Source organism: Mustela lutreola, chromosome 2 (assembly GCF_030435805.1).
Source record: "Mustela lutreola isolate mMusLut2 chromosome 2, mMusLut2.pri, whole genome shotgun sequence".
NCBI classification, from domain to species: Eukaryota; Metazoa; Chordata; class Mammalia; order Carnivora; family Mustelidae; genus Mustela; species Mustela lutreola.
The window spans coordinates 2,380,903-2,395,140 of NC_081291.1; the positions used below are offsets into that span (position 1 = coordinate 2,380,903).

Consider the following 14,238-nt stretch of genomic DNA (forward strand, 5'->3'; position numbering starts at 1 on the left):
GGTGGGAGTCCAGCGGGAGCCTGCTTGTCCCGTCTTCCTCCGCTCTCCCTTATGGGGAGCACGTGGATGCCTAGCTTGGGCCCCAGGGACCGCCAGTTTGTGTGGGAAAGGGTCCGCTATTCAGGGCTTGGGAGCCCCCTCCTTTGGGGTACAGTCTTTCTTGCTGCACTGGGGAGTTCCCGGCTCCCGCCAGAGAAGGAGAGGGAGGGTGCGGAGTGGGGGGGGTCTTAGGGCTTGTCCTACCCATGATCCCCTGAGTGACCTTGGGCAAGTCCATGCCCCTGTCCAGGCCTCAGTTTCCCCTTCTGAACAACTTTGGGGGCCCCCCCGGAAGCTGTCCTTGCTGCCCCAACTCTGCCTCCGAGCTGTCCTGAGGCTCCCCGCAGGCAAGTAGGGTTCTAGGGAGGGTTGCCCTAGGGAGGGTTGCCGTGTGACCTTGGGCCTCCCAGTCTCGGCTTGCGGGGCAGCCTGGGTGGCTGTGGGTGCCCCCGCCCCCTCTGCCCTTCCTGGGCTTGCCAGCTCCCGAGAGCCACACAGGGGGGCTGAGCCAGGGAGGCTATTCCAGGGGAGGAGGTTGGCGTCTTTTGTCGCCGAGCCCTGGAATTCCCCCATCAGGACTCCTCGGGAGACAGGCCTCCATCCACGCTGCTGCTGCTGCTGCTGCTGCTGCGAGAGGCTGTGGCAGCGAGAACCTGTGTCCCCGTGTGAGCCTGTGTCCTCCCAGGGTCGGGCTCGGGGCTCCCCAGGAGGAGGCTGATCCCCAGGATCAGCTGGGCGGGCTCCTGGTGGACAGGACCGTGAACGCTATCTGAGGGTGTCCTGGGCCAGGGATGGGGACACAGGAGACAGAGATAGACAGAGGCAGCCCGAGAGCACCCCCACCCCGCTAGGGTGGGGATGGAGTGGCCCAAATGCGGGGGGCTGCCCTCTCCTGCTCCACTCCTGTGTCCCCCACCCAGGAGCAGAGCCCTGGGACCCCACTCCACCCCCCGCCACCCCCAGGCAGAGCTCCTTGCAGACCCAGCCTGGTCTGGGGTCTCCGGCTGGGGGTCCCCCCTGGGAGGACCCTGACTGCCCTCTCAGGACCTGCGCTCCTGGCTGTCCGGGCCACCACCCCACGTCTCTGACCATCTCCACCTCCCTGGCCCGTCCGTCCCTCTGTTTCTCCTCCGTCACTCTCCGTCTCTGTGCTCTGCGTCTCTCTGTCTCTGACTCCGTGTCTCTCTCCGTGCCTCCGTCTGTCTCTGCGTCTCTCTCCCCCATTCCATCTCTCCCGCGTGTCTCCCCATCTCTGGGCCTCCGTCTCCCCCCTTTGCCCAACTAATTTTACAACCTGAGCCCATCCAAAAATAGCTCCCTTTTAGCTGATCCGACCGGGATCCTCCTCCGAGGGAGCCGCCGGAGAGCGGCAGGGGGGAGCCGTGCCCCGGTGCCAGCGCCCCGTGCCCCCAGCCCTGCCCACCGAAAGGGGGGTGGCGGCGGTGGCGGCAGCCCTGGAGGATTCTGGGAGCCCCGTCCCTGTTTCAGTGGTGACTCAAGAGCTTTTTCACTTTTACTCTTAAGAGGAACTGTGTGGAGCAGCCGTTACTTCCATAAATCCTGGCGGCGGGAAGGCCGGCCTCCCTGCTCCGGGCCTCCCCCCCCCCCCCCCCCCGCCGCACCGCCACGTTAGTTATTCCGGGTTTGGGGCCAAATCCCTCTTGGCTGCAGTGCCCAGGATTCCCCGGGGCCGGCCGAGGCCGGCCACGCCAGCCTGCCAGGGCCCCTTCCTCATTCATTCATTCCTCCCTTCATTTCTGCCCCGGGATCCCTCTCAGCGTGGCTCCCCTTTCACGGCCCTTTCCCCAGCGGGGAGACTGAGGCAGGAAAGGCAGCCCTGACTTTTGATAGGTTTAGTAGGTTTTTTTTTTTTTTTTAAGTGCCTCTGTGGAGCCTAGGCCTGGCCTGAGCTTTGGGGGATGGGGGTCCCCCAGCATCTTGGGGCTAGGAGAGGAACCAAGACCAGAGACGGCCAGGGCCTGCCCAGGGTAGCACAGCACTGTGGCTGGCGAGGCTGGGTTTGGGACCACTTCCCACTTGGCTTTTGAGGCCAGCCTGGACAGGCGGGCGCTCCCGGTGGAACCCCCCCCCCCCCAATCTGGTGGCCTCCGCTTGGCTCCTACAGAAAGCACAGCCTCGCTCCAGGTCGCGCTCCCTCTCTCCGGCCCTGTGTCTGGGTCTCTCCCTCCTCCCTGCTCTGCGGAGGTGCCTCGGTGAGCCAGGGCCAGGCGCCTTGTAAATCACGAAGCGGGGATTCTGGCCGAGTCAGCGTTCTCTCTCTCTCTCTCTCTCTCTCTCTCTCTCTCTCTCTCTCTGTCTCCCTCCCGCTCCTCTCCTCCTCTCCCTCCCTCTGTCTCTGTCTCTCCCCCAACCCCTCCTTTCTCTCCTCCTCCTTCTCTGCCCCTACCCCACCCCCAGCCTGAACCGTTCGCCCACCCTGTTCTCACACCAAACGGATGGGCACACTCACGGCATCCTGGGTCCTTCTGCCCCGCACGGCCCTCACACGCAAAGGCACATGTTCCCGGAAACCCGCACACGTGTGCCCCCTGCTCCCCTCGCTGGACCTCTAGTGCCCCCGGGCAGGGGCTCCCCTGGGACTGAACCACACCCATGCACATGCACGGGCGTGCTCACTGACCCGTGGCCCTGCCCTGCCTCCCGATGGGTCCTGACGGGGGGGGGGGGGCACCAAGGCAGAGACTGAGGGCGCCTCGGATATGCCCATGGTCCTTGCTCAGGAGGCTCAGGAAGGGAGTTGTTGGCTTTCCGGCTGCAAGGTGCAGGGCAGCGCCCCCCCAACGTTCTCCCTGTGAAATGAAGCCAACAGTAATCTTTGGCTGCCTGCGCCGCCGGACAGTTTGGAGAGGCAGGACCCCTGTGAGGTGCTCAGCGCAGGGCCTGGCACGTAGTAGGTGCTTACTAGTCTGTGCGAGGAAGGAGTGAATGGACGGTTCTGCCAGCCGAGAGAAGGACCTCCTCGGAGCCTCAGTCTCTGCCCACGTGGCCTGGGGAGGACAATCACGCCTTCCTCCGAGGCTTCACCCTCAGCGTGATTATGGCGGTCGCTCAGCTAATGATTGGATGAAACGTCCCGGTGGCATTTCCAACATACCGTCCTCTTCATTCGGTCACTATCTGGGCTAGGTGACAGGAGCAGCCATGAGCCCTGAGGGTTTTGCTAGGGGCTCATGGCCCCTGCCCCTGCCCAGTCTTGTCCAGGGTCTTCCTGAGTGTAACCAAACCAGTGGGGGGGGGGTGCCAGCATCCTCTGTCGTGTGGGGTGCTTGGAGGTGTCACTTAGACAGGGATCCAGGGATCCAGACTGGGTGCTAGGGCACGGCAGTGAACCGGAAGGACCAAATCCCTGTCCTGGAGGGGCCGCAGTCCAGCGGCCCGGCCAGGCTGCCGCTTTGGCTAAGGAGGAGATAGCCTGTGACCTGGGACTGAGCAGGGGAAGGGAGTCACACGGGATTTGGAGATGCGTATTCTCTGGGGAGTCCCAGTGATGGGGCCAGACCACGTGCTTGAAGGGCTCAGGAGGGGGGCTGAGGAGTCCGGAGGTCCACAGTCCTGGGGACGTGGGTTCAAGCCCCAGCTTGGCTCCTTCCTGGCCGCGTGACTTTGGGTGGGTGGTTTCCGTGCTCAGGGCCTCAGTTTCTCCCTCCAGAAAGCAGATGCAAGGCTAGTCCCTATTTTGCAGAGTTGATAGCTCAGTAAATGCTCAGCCTCTGACAGGTATGACCCCACACCCTCTCTCTCTCTTCCTGGCCCTCTGGGTCAACCCCCGTCATCCTCCTGGGACATGAAGGCACCGAGAGGAAAGGCAGGAGATCCAGGGTTTAGACTCCCTGGTCAGCTTGGTGGGATGTTTTCACTCCCACCACTCCGTGTACGCAGATTCCTTTCTGGGGCCCACAAGGCCCTTCACATCCTGCCCCGGCACCTCCCGGCCCTCACCCCCTCCACTCTCCTTGCTCACGCTGTTTCAGCACACCACCGTCTTCGTCTTCACCATTCTTGCAAAACCTGGGGCCCAGTGCTGCCTCAGGGCCTTGACACATGCTGTTTTCACTATCTGGAAAGCTCCTACCCTGGCCTGTCAATTTTTAGGTCTTTGTTCAAGTGTCATCTCCTATGAAAGACCCTCATGGATCCCTGCCAACTAAAAAAACAACCCCAAGGCATTCCCTCGCCCTCCCCCAAACGCCTTTAGGTTTCTTCAAGGTGCTTTGTTCCAAATGTTTCACATCCTTCCCTGCCCCAGATCAGGATCCAGGTGAGGACTGAGCCTGGGTCACTGCTGGGTCCACAGCACCATGCATGAAGCCGGCACAGCAGGCACACTCAGTAAATGTTGAACAATCACACTCATCTCGCCCTTGTTAGGTGGGTGTCATGCCTAAGCTGTGATGCTCTGAGCTGGAGGGGAGGAATTGCCTGAGGTTAGGGACACCGGGCTCTGGTGCCAGATAGACCTGGGTTTGAATATGAGCTCTGCTATTTGCCATTTCATGTGGCCTGAACCTAGTGGAAAAGACGTTGGAACCAGGGCTCTGAAGGATGTGTAGGAGTTTGGGATACGAATTTAGGAGGGGCTAAGATAGTTCTCAGTATCATTTGGTGAGTCACTGAACAAATGAGGGAGACAGAATCCTTCCAGGAAAACTTGTGGCTTGTGAATAGGAGCTTCATGACCCAGCCCATCCAGCAAGTGCTCGGACCCAGGTGTCCACCATCTAGCTGCTGCTGCCCTTTTTGGCCAGGAAGTCCCAGGGAGCCAAGTAGTGTTTTTGGGAAAGGCCTGGCCTTGCTCCCCCTCCCTCTAACATTGCCTCTCTGGTTACCAGGAACCAGAAAAAACCCTCAACACCCTGCAGCTGCTGTATCTCATTCTGCCCATTGTACAGACTGAGAAACTGAGGCCCAAAGCAGAGCAGTGATTTGCTCCAGGGTCAGGCACGAGTGCTTTAGCCCTGGGCCTCAGGTTTGGAGGGTGGGAATGGGTGGCAGTAGAGCCTGACTCAGAACCCCAGCTTGTATGGTCCAGGCTAGGTCTGGTGGAATCCCTGAGGGGAGCAGGAAAGACTGCCTGAAGGAGAATGAACACTGGAGACCGGGCTTTGAGGGATGCGTAGGAGTTCGGGAGGATTCTTGGCAGCTGGCTCGCCTTGACTGTCTCCTTTGCCTGGTCAGCCAATGAGGGCATTGGGAGGTGCCTGAGGAAAATGCCTTGGCCTTGGCAGGTCTTGTGGGACAAAGAGAGTGAGAGACCTGCCTCTCACCTGGGCTGACCTCCCAGGGAGAATGAGGGAGGAGAGGGCAGCAGGTCCCTGACCCAGTTACAGACTGTTTGTCTTCCTTCCTCCCAGACCAGCTGGGGTCACTGGTGACGTGGGCTCCCGCCCCTGCCCGCCTCCCTGGCACCTTCGCTGAGAGTGGACCCAGAGGGGTAGGGCCCAGAGAAGGGGCGGGGTTCAGAGAGAAAATGGTTCGAGCAGAGGAGGCTGGGGACCTGGCTGACCGTCCAGCTGCCCCTTCCCAGCCACCTCTTATCGCTGTCCCAGTAAAGCACCAGACCTTGGGCGGCAGCCGTGGCCCAGCGTCAACACCACTGCTTGGCCTCTGGCCGCTCTGGCGTCCCCGCCATCAGGAGCAGCGACCTGGGCCTCTCTCGCTTCCCCACCCCCAGCCCCTCCAGCCAGGCAGCCCGGGCTCTGGTCCCAGCTCTGCTGCCCAGCTCTGTGACCCTGGGCGAGTGCCTCCCTGTCTCTGGGGCCGGCAGGCCAGGTGGCATTCAGGCAGTGGAAGGCCCTGTGGAGGTTGGACACGGACCAGCCTAAGCTAGGCCCCTCCATTCTCCCTTGGTCTCGGCAGACCGGCCAGGCTGGGGGAGTGGACACAGGAAGAGAGCCCTGAGGTCCAGTCCCCCGCCACAGCTGTTATGGTGACTCACACTTGGGGGACATTAGAGTGGGGAGCGGGGCTGGCTATCCTGAGCCCCATCCACCCTCCACCCTGCCGAGGGCGGGAGGCTATTTTCAGAGCCTCAGTAATAGGTGAAATCTGAGGTCATTCCCCTCCCCCCTCCCCCGGTACCCCATGGCCAGAGGGGCACAGAGCCCGGAGAGGGCACTGGGTTGGGGTTCCTGTGAGTGTTCAGCCTAGAGGTGGGACCAACCCCAGCCACATCCAACCAGAAGGCCGAGCGTCTCCCCGAGACCCCAGGCTGTTCTGGGAGAGCAGCTGAAGGTCTTCACGGCGCCCGGGGGCCTGGGCTCCAGCCCTCACACAGGCCCGGAGACCCAGTGGGACCCCCCAGGTTAGGTCTTCGCCCCTCTCTGGGCCTTGGATCCCATCACGCATTGGGGAGCAGAGCCCCAGCCCTTCCCTGCTCCTGGCAGATTGTAAGCGACCGAACAATTGTGACAATGTCAGTGATAGTACCAAGAGTCTAGTGCAGGCTTTCCAGAGCTGGGCGAGGACAGGGCTCGTCTCCCAGGAAGAGACCGCAGCGCTCCCGTTCTGGAAGCCCGCACGAGCCCCAGGTTCTCTTTGTCCTCCCTTTAACTGGAGGCTGAGAAACCAGGTCCCAGACGTTCTGCAGACTCAGTTCCTCTGGATGAAAAATGGAGAGTGAGACAGCCTTCCCACCCCCACAGGAGGGGACAGGGGTCTCCACGGCCCCATGTTGCTCTCAGAGGGAGCCTTTCCGCACAGCTAGTCTATAGCAATGACCCCTGGACCTCATTTTTGTTTTCTTTGTGCCTAGGGCCCGCAGAGGCAGCCCTCAGACCGCTCCCCCCCCCCCCAGTGTCAGCTTTCTTTGGTGTTGGGGACACTCTCTGAGCCTCGTTTCTCCTGCCATCCAGCACCTGCTGTGTGCTTGGCCCAGCTCTCGACACTGGAGCTCATACTTTATTTTTATTTTATTTATTTATTTGTCAGAGAGAGAGTGCATGCATGTGCACAAGCAGGGGGAGGGGCGGGGGCAGGAGCAGGCTCCCTGCTGAGCAGGGAGCCGGATGTGGGCTTGATCCCCTGGACCTGGGGGTCCAGGGGATCTTGACCTGAGCTGAAAGCCGGCGCTTAACGACTGAGCCCCCCCAGGCACCCCTGAGCTCATACTGGAGTGCAGGAGCTTGCAAACTGCAGGCCTGGGACCCAGTGTCTGCACCTGTTTTTGTAAATAAAGTATTATCGGAACGCAGCCTCACCCATCATCTGTGTGTCCTATCTAGGGCTAATGCCGCACTGCGCTGAGTAGTTGCAACAGAATGAAATACTCACTATTGTTCTTTAAGGTGCCCTCAGACTGTGGTTTGCTGCCCCTGCCCCCGTCCTAGTAGACAGCGAATAGTTCCATAACATCCCCCATTCTCCTGACCGTACTTTCCCCCGTCTGTACAATGGGCTAGCCCCCATCAAGCATCTGGGGACCCTCTGTATACCGGGGTTCAGGACAGCCTCTGCTTGACCTGTCTGTATACTGGGGTTCAGGACAGCCCTCCATGAACTTCTGCTTGGCCTGCACCTCCCACACAGTCCAAGCCCTGGTCTCCCCATTTGGGCAAGGGGTTTGCGCCTGTCCCCCATGCACTTCTGCTGGGTCCCGTCTGGCCTCCAGTTTCCCCCAGAGGTGACTGGGGTATGCAGTGGCCCCCTGCCCACAGGCGTCTGGCCCTCCCTGGGGTGGGGGGGACGTATCTTCCTGGAGCTTCCTCCAGGCCTCAGTCTCCCGGGCTGGGCAGTGGGCCCACGGTCCCCAGCGCCTCCTGACCTCTGGCTTCTCGCGCCCGCAGGATGAGTTCCACCCGTTCATCGAGGCGCTGCTGCCGCACGTCCGCGCCTTCGCCTACACCTGGTTCAACCTGCAGGCGCGGAAGCGCAAGTACTTCAAGAAGCACGAGAAGCGCATGTCCAAGGACGAGGAGCGCGCGGTGAAGGACGAGCTGCTGGGCGAGAAGGCCGAGGTGAAGCAGAAGTGGGCGTCCCGGCTGCTGGCCAAGCTGCGCAAGGACATCCGGCCCGAGTGCCGCGAGGACTTCGTGCTGGCCATCACCGGCAAGAAGGCGCCGGGCTGTGTGCTCTCCAACCCCGACCAGAAGGGCAAGATGCGCCGCATCGACTGCCTGCGCCAGGCCGACAAGGTGTGGCGGCTGGACCTGGTCATGGTCATCCTCTTCAAGGGCATCCCGCTGGAGAGCACCGACGGCGAGCGCCTGGTCAAGGCGGCGCAGTGCGGCCACCCGGTGCTCTGCGTGCAGCCGCACCACATCGGCGTGGCGGTCAAGGAGCTCGACCTCTACCTGGCCTACTTCGTGCGCGAGCGAGGTGAGGCGGGCGCGCGCGTGGGGAGATGTGTGCACACGCCCCGTGGCGCGTGGAGGCGGGGCGGGGGGGGGGGCATGGCGGCCCCCTCACGTGCCTCCGGCTGGGGAGGTGGTTCAGGCTGGGCTGGGAGGGGAGGCAGGTGTGGTGGGCGGGGCCGAGGGGGGCTGTTGGCCTGCGTTAGGGTAGGACCGGCACCTGGCACCTGTGCTGTGAAGGTCTGAGCGCAAGAGATACGGTTGGAGGAGAGTCTGCGTGGGGAGGCGGTCTTCAGCCCCGAGGGGGTTGAAGGTAAGAGGCGGGCTCTTGAGATCTCAGGAGGTGAGATCCTGGCCCTGGAGGCCCTAGGGGCAACTTAAGGCCTTGTTGGGAATAGAGGTGAGGACACACTGGTGACCACTGGGAGAGACTGTCTGAGAGAGGGCTGGCCTTGGGCACTGTGAATGCTAGTGGATCAACTCTCAGACCTTCAGCGGAGGTCCGGTGGGTCCCAGCTTCGTGCAGAGGGGGAAGATGGGTGCTGTGTGACTTTGGCTGGATTACCACCCTCTCTGGTCCCCTGTGTTCTCGGCTCTGTCCGTTCTAGCTGGTGTGTGCTGGATCCAGGCTCAGCGCCGCACCTGGAGGCCAGCAGCACCTGTGAGGGTGGGGAAACCCAGGGCAGCTTCCTGGAGGAAGTGCTGCGGCAGAGCTGAGGTCTGCGGGGTGGCTGGACAGTGCTGAGTGTGGGGTGTCCCAGAGGGTTGGCAGCCTGACCAAGACATAGAGGCCAGAGGGGTGGTCTGGCCTCTGGAAGTCAGCAGGGCTGGTGGCCCAGGGCCCAGGCCCACCAGCCACCCCCACCCCCACCGTGGCTGAGTCTGGGACCCATGTGGGTACACACCCGGGGGTGGCCTGAGCATGTCAGGTGGGTGTCCCCAGGTTGTAAGCCCAGCCCTGGCGGATCCCACGGAGGACACTCTCAGAGACAGACTGAAGGAAGGCAGGCTGGGGGCAGGGGGTGGGGGTGGGGTCTTGCAGGGACCTCCAGAGTCTTGCCCCCTGCGGGCTGGGTGACTTGGGACACATCACTGTTCTGTTTCCTCTGTGAGTGGGGGTAACAGCAGCGCCTCTGCCAGTGATGGCATAAGGATTCGATGAGGTTGTAGGACTCCGGTCTCCAGGGCGTGGGGCTGTTTCCCGACTCGACCTTGATGCCTTGACCTTGACCTCTTCTGCCCCCCTCCCCCGCCCCCATCCATCAGCCACAGACCCACTGGGGGCTTGGAGCGGAGCTGCCTGAGGGCCCGCGGAGGCAGAGGGGTGGACAAGGTGACCGGCTGCCCCGGGCGGGGGGCAGGGTGGCCTCGGCGGCAGACGCATCGCCATGCCGGTCCAGGCCTCTCCCACCACGTCCATCCTCTAAGCCTGTCCCCGCCCCCACCTCCTCCGCGCTGAGCTGATAAAATTTTGAAGCGAGTTTTCTGCCGGTGTCAGCACAATCTCCAGGCGCCTCCCCTCCCCCAGCCACCCCCCTCCCCCCCTCGGCTCAGCAGGCAGGCCGGGCCTCCAGGCTTCCCCAGACACCTCCGAGTCCAGCTGCCCCCCAGGCTGCCATGCCTTTGCCGGCCAGCGGCCAGCGTGATCGGCCTCCTGGCTCGTGGGCTGGGGAAGGTCAAAGCTGTACCCGCCCCTGCTTCCCGCGGGCTCCCTCATCCCCATGGGAACCCCTGCTCAAGCTGGCCCAGCCGACCGAGCCGCAGCTGGCTGGGAGTGAGGCGAGGGCTGATTCCAAGCCCGGCTCGGCGGCTGGCCAGCTGGGTGACCCGACACAAGTCGCCTAGCCTCTCTGTGCCTTCTTTTCTTGTCTTTAAAATGGGGCGCTCAGATGAGCTGCCTGGTTGGGTCCTCGTGGTAAGTGCTCAACAGGCAGCCCCTGGGGGGGCAGGGGGAAATGCCAGGCTTGGAGCTAGGGCTCCGCGGGCCCCTGTTCTTACCCCGTCCTCCCCCCGCCCCAGCCCCGCTGCCATCCTCATGACGGTTACCAATCGCTAATTCCACCCTGGGCCTCGGTGCTCCCCGTGCCAGGCAGGCCTCTCCCATATAGAAAACTCCTATGTATGCTTGAGAGCCCTGACTCCTGACTCCACTTTCTCCCCCCACCCCCCGGCATTTTTCCTGAGGGCTTCGGTGTTCTTTCCCATTCTCTCCGCGGCCTGGCAGGATTCACGGTTGTACTCAGGTCGCAGGTGGGGAAACAGGACCCTGCCTGCCCGAGGTCCCAGAACCTAGGGCGGACAGAGCGGGTATGCGAGTGCTGGCAGCTACTGTTGAGGACGGCCCCTAGCCCTCCACCCTGGACGGTGGTGGGAGAGGAGGGACGTAAATCCTGGGGTACAATGTTGGCAGCCTTGTGGGCACCCCGGGGCTGGGTCTGTGTTCTAGGCTCCCACGGGCCGGGGTGCCCTCCAGCACCTCCAGCCTCATCCTGGGTCCCAGCGAAGTCTCTGTTCGTGGTCGGGCAGGTGTCAGTCTGACAGCAGAGAGAGCCAGCGGCCGGCTGCCCTCCTCCTTCCGTCTGGAGGGTTCGTGGCCTGACCCCCTTCAAGGAGCCCCTCTGGGAAGCCAGGGATTCAAGTTCAAGGAGGAAGCTGAGGACGGAGCTCTGGGGGGGGTGGGGCGTGCCTCTCCGGGGCTCAGTTTTATTTGGGGGATGGAGGGCTGGGAATGAGCTTTGAGAAGGCCTTTTCGCTGCTGGGGCTGCCAGGCGGGTCAGAGCCTGGGGCACCTCCTCGGGCTAAATTGGGCAACCCCAGGTGTCCATCGGGCACCTTAGGGCCCTGATTCCAGGTGCTGGACTCCGTGTGCCCTGGGGGGCAGCCTAGGGGCCAGCTGGGGGGACCACGATGAAAGGGTGATGTGAGCTCTGCTTTGGGGCACAAGGGGGCTACCTGCTACATGGGCGCAGGGGGGTGTGCAACCGAGTGGGGGACCCGGAAACCGACGATTTGCAGTTCAGTGACCAAGAACAAGTGCAGGAAAACAAAGCAGGGGCAGAGTGTGGAGAGGGGCAGGGAGGGGGGAAGCCCCAGACTGAGGAGTGAGGAGAGAGGGAGACCCAAGGAGGTGACTCTTAGGATGAGGCCTGAAGGACTCAAGGGAGCCGCAGAGGAATTTGCGTGAGTGCAGCAGGCACGGGGCTGGGGGGGTGGCGCACAGCCAGTGCAAAGGCCCAGAGGCCAGCATGGCCTGGAGCCTGAGGCACAGAGCAGGAAGGCCTCCGGGGACTGTTGGGGGCAGCGAGGCCTGCCGCGTGGCTTCCCGGTGAGGGTGGTGGAGAGGCCAGCAGCGGGCAAGCCCGGCACTCCTCCACCTGCCTTGTGTTTGGGAGGGAGCCTGGAGGAACCAGGGCCCAGAGAGGGAAGCCGCCTGCCCAGCCCTGAAGCCCGGCCAGGCCTCCCCACCCCCCTCTGGCGGCCTGAGAAACCTGAGGCGCGGGCGGGCGTGGTGCCAGGCCCGGGCGGGGGAGGGGCTGCCAGGCCCGCCCGCTCCGGCAGCTGCCAGCCCGCCCCGAGCCGCCAGCCCAGATGGTGCCCATCTGGTGACGCGGCCGCGGGCTGGCCTCCCGTTCCCGCCTTGTGCAGTGCCAACCGCCCAGAATGGCGCTGTGGGCAGGGGCCGGCTGGGAAGCTTGTGGCTGCAGGAGGGGCTCCCGGGGTGCCCCAGGGAGGGTCCCGAAGCCCTCCTGGATGGAAGCGGGAAGCAGGCCGTCGCGACAAAAGTATCGGTAACAGCCAACGTGTGCCGCGTGTGCCAAGCACTGCGCACCCGGTTCTGAGCTTGTCGTATGTTATAGCTCGTTCCGTTCTCTCCACCGGCCTGCCAGCGTGGGACAGTCAGCTTCTGCCATGCGACGGATGGGGAGGCAGGCCCAGAGACCCTCCGCCGGGGGCTCAAGGTCACACAGCCCCTGCGAGGTTGAGCAGAATTCAAACGCACAGAATCCTGAGTCCTCAAACCCTGAAAGGAAGAAAAAAACTGGAAAATCCTCTGGAGGAAGTTGGGTGGCACCCACGCCCTCCCAGTCCTGCCGCCCACGGGAACAGGGGGCGCCAGACACACGGGGAATGAATGAGTAAGGAGCAGTGAGCCACCTCCCAGAGCCCACAAGGGGCCAAGCCTGGGGGCCAAGGTCACCATCAAGCGCAGCCCGGGCTCAGATGGCAGGAGAAGGAGCCGCAGTCTGCACCAAGGGGCCCTGGCTCAGCCACAGGTCTGCCCCTGGTGTGCTGTGTGACCTAGGGCAGAGCCCTGCCCTCTCTGGTCTGACGGCAGGAAGGTGGGGCCTTGTGGGGCACGGAGAGGAGCAAGCCGGCCCCCGACCGAGGGCCCCCCTGCCTCCTCCACCCTCCTTAATCTTCATCCGAGCACTGGGTCCTTGGGAGGTGGAGGGTGTGAGGACCCCATCTATGTGGGGGTCGGGCACAGTTTATGCCCGTGCTGGCTGCAGGCCCTGTGGGATGGGTTCTCGTCTCGAGCCTCGGTTTCCCGTCTGTAAACGGGGCGTGTGAGAACCGCGTCTACCACCCTGAGGACCCGAGTCAGTGCCCTCAAAAAGCATACAGGAAGCGCTTCATAAATGCTCAGTCCTTTCTTGGATCCTCTTCCCCAGCTCCAGGAGACAGTGGGGGAGGGGGGCACCTCCGTTCTGCTCCGGCACCCTGGGCACCTGTGACCCAGGACGGGCTCTCCACTGGCAGCAGGCCGCGTCACCCACTCCAGGTGTCTGGGCGGCGGAGGGGTGAGGGGCTCCCGGCAGCCTGGATTCCTCCTGGGCCGGGCAGCCAGGTGTACGGGCCGTCTGTCTGTGCAGGGAAGGTGCCTGCACGGGGGCCCAGGCCCAGACGCCAGCTGACAGTGTATTTATAGTGGTGGCCGGCCGCCGGGCTCATGGTCAGCAGCGAAGAGACAGCCAGCAGATGAGGGCTGTGCACACAGAGCAGGCCAGGAGCCCGAGGGGGGCGCTGGCAGTGTCGGAAGAGTGGGGATGACCTTGGTAAGTGACGTCACTGCCTGGGCCTTGGTTTGCTTCCCTCTGCGGTGCGCGTGATGAGAGCAGGGCCTGTGGGGTTAAATTAGGGAATGCATGCAGAATGCTAGGACACAGGGGTACCATGCAATAAGCACTCAAAAGTGATATGTTGCCTTAGGACGGAGGGGACCCTGACACCTGTCACCACATGGAGGGACCCTGAGGACACGGGGCTCTGCGAGAGGGGCCAGACCCAGAAGGGCACATCCCGTAGGACCCCTCTCCCAGAGGAGTCCCGTCCACACAGACAGAGAGGAGAGGGTGGGAGCCGGGACTAGGGCAGGGGGTGGGGAGTCTGTGCTTCGTGGGGACAGAGTCTCCATGCGGGGAGGTGGAAAGTTCTAGAAACGGAGGGTGGGGTGGCTGCACAACGGGGTGACCGTGCTTCCCGCCGCCGAGCTGTGTGCTCAGAGACAATCGGACGGTGGACATGGTGCTGTGTGTATTTTGCCCTCATGGAAGCAAGGATTTGTTGCTGTTCCTGAGGACTAATAGCGTATTCTGTGGGTGTCTGTCACGATAAATAACTCATAAAAACGTCCGCTGTCGTCGTATAGTAACGGCAATTGTTACCCTCGACGGGCTGGCGGCTCCGGTCCCGGCTCTGGCCAGCACCCGGGCACCCTGGGCCGAGTTGGCGCCCGCCTTTGCGCTCGGGTTTTTCTGCGCGACGAGTGCGGGGAGTGTGAGCCACGGAGACGGAGAAGGCATCCACCTCTGGCCGGTGCTGGCGCGCGGAAGGGGAGGGCAGCGTGCCCGTGAGCAGGTGCTCCCTCCCGGTGTGGTACCCCTGTGGC

General features: G+C 63.1%; 1 protein-coding gene across 4 annotated transcripts in view; it reads left to right on the forward strand.

Moving 5' to 3' along the window:
* Window positions 1–14,238, forward strand: part of NFIC (nuclear factor I C) — a 54,550-nt gene that overhangs the window by 1,232 nt on the left and 39,080 nt on the right. For all 4 annotated transcript variants that reach the window (XM_059159440.1, XM_059159441.1, XM_059159443.1 and 1 more), the window contains exon 2: window positions 7,842–8,373. In XM_059159440.1, coding sequence (XP_059015423.1) covers window positions 7,842–8,373 — 532 coding nt within the window. The remainder of the gene's footprint in view (window positions 1–7,841; window positions 8,374–14,238) is intronic.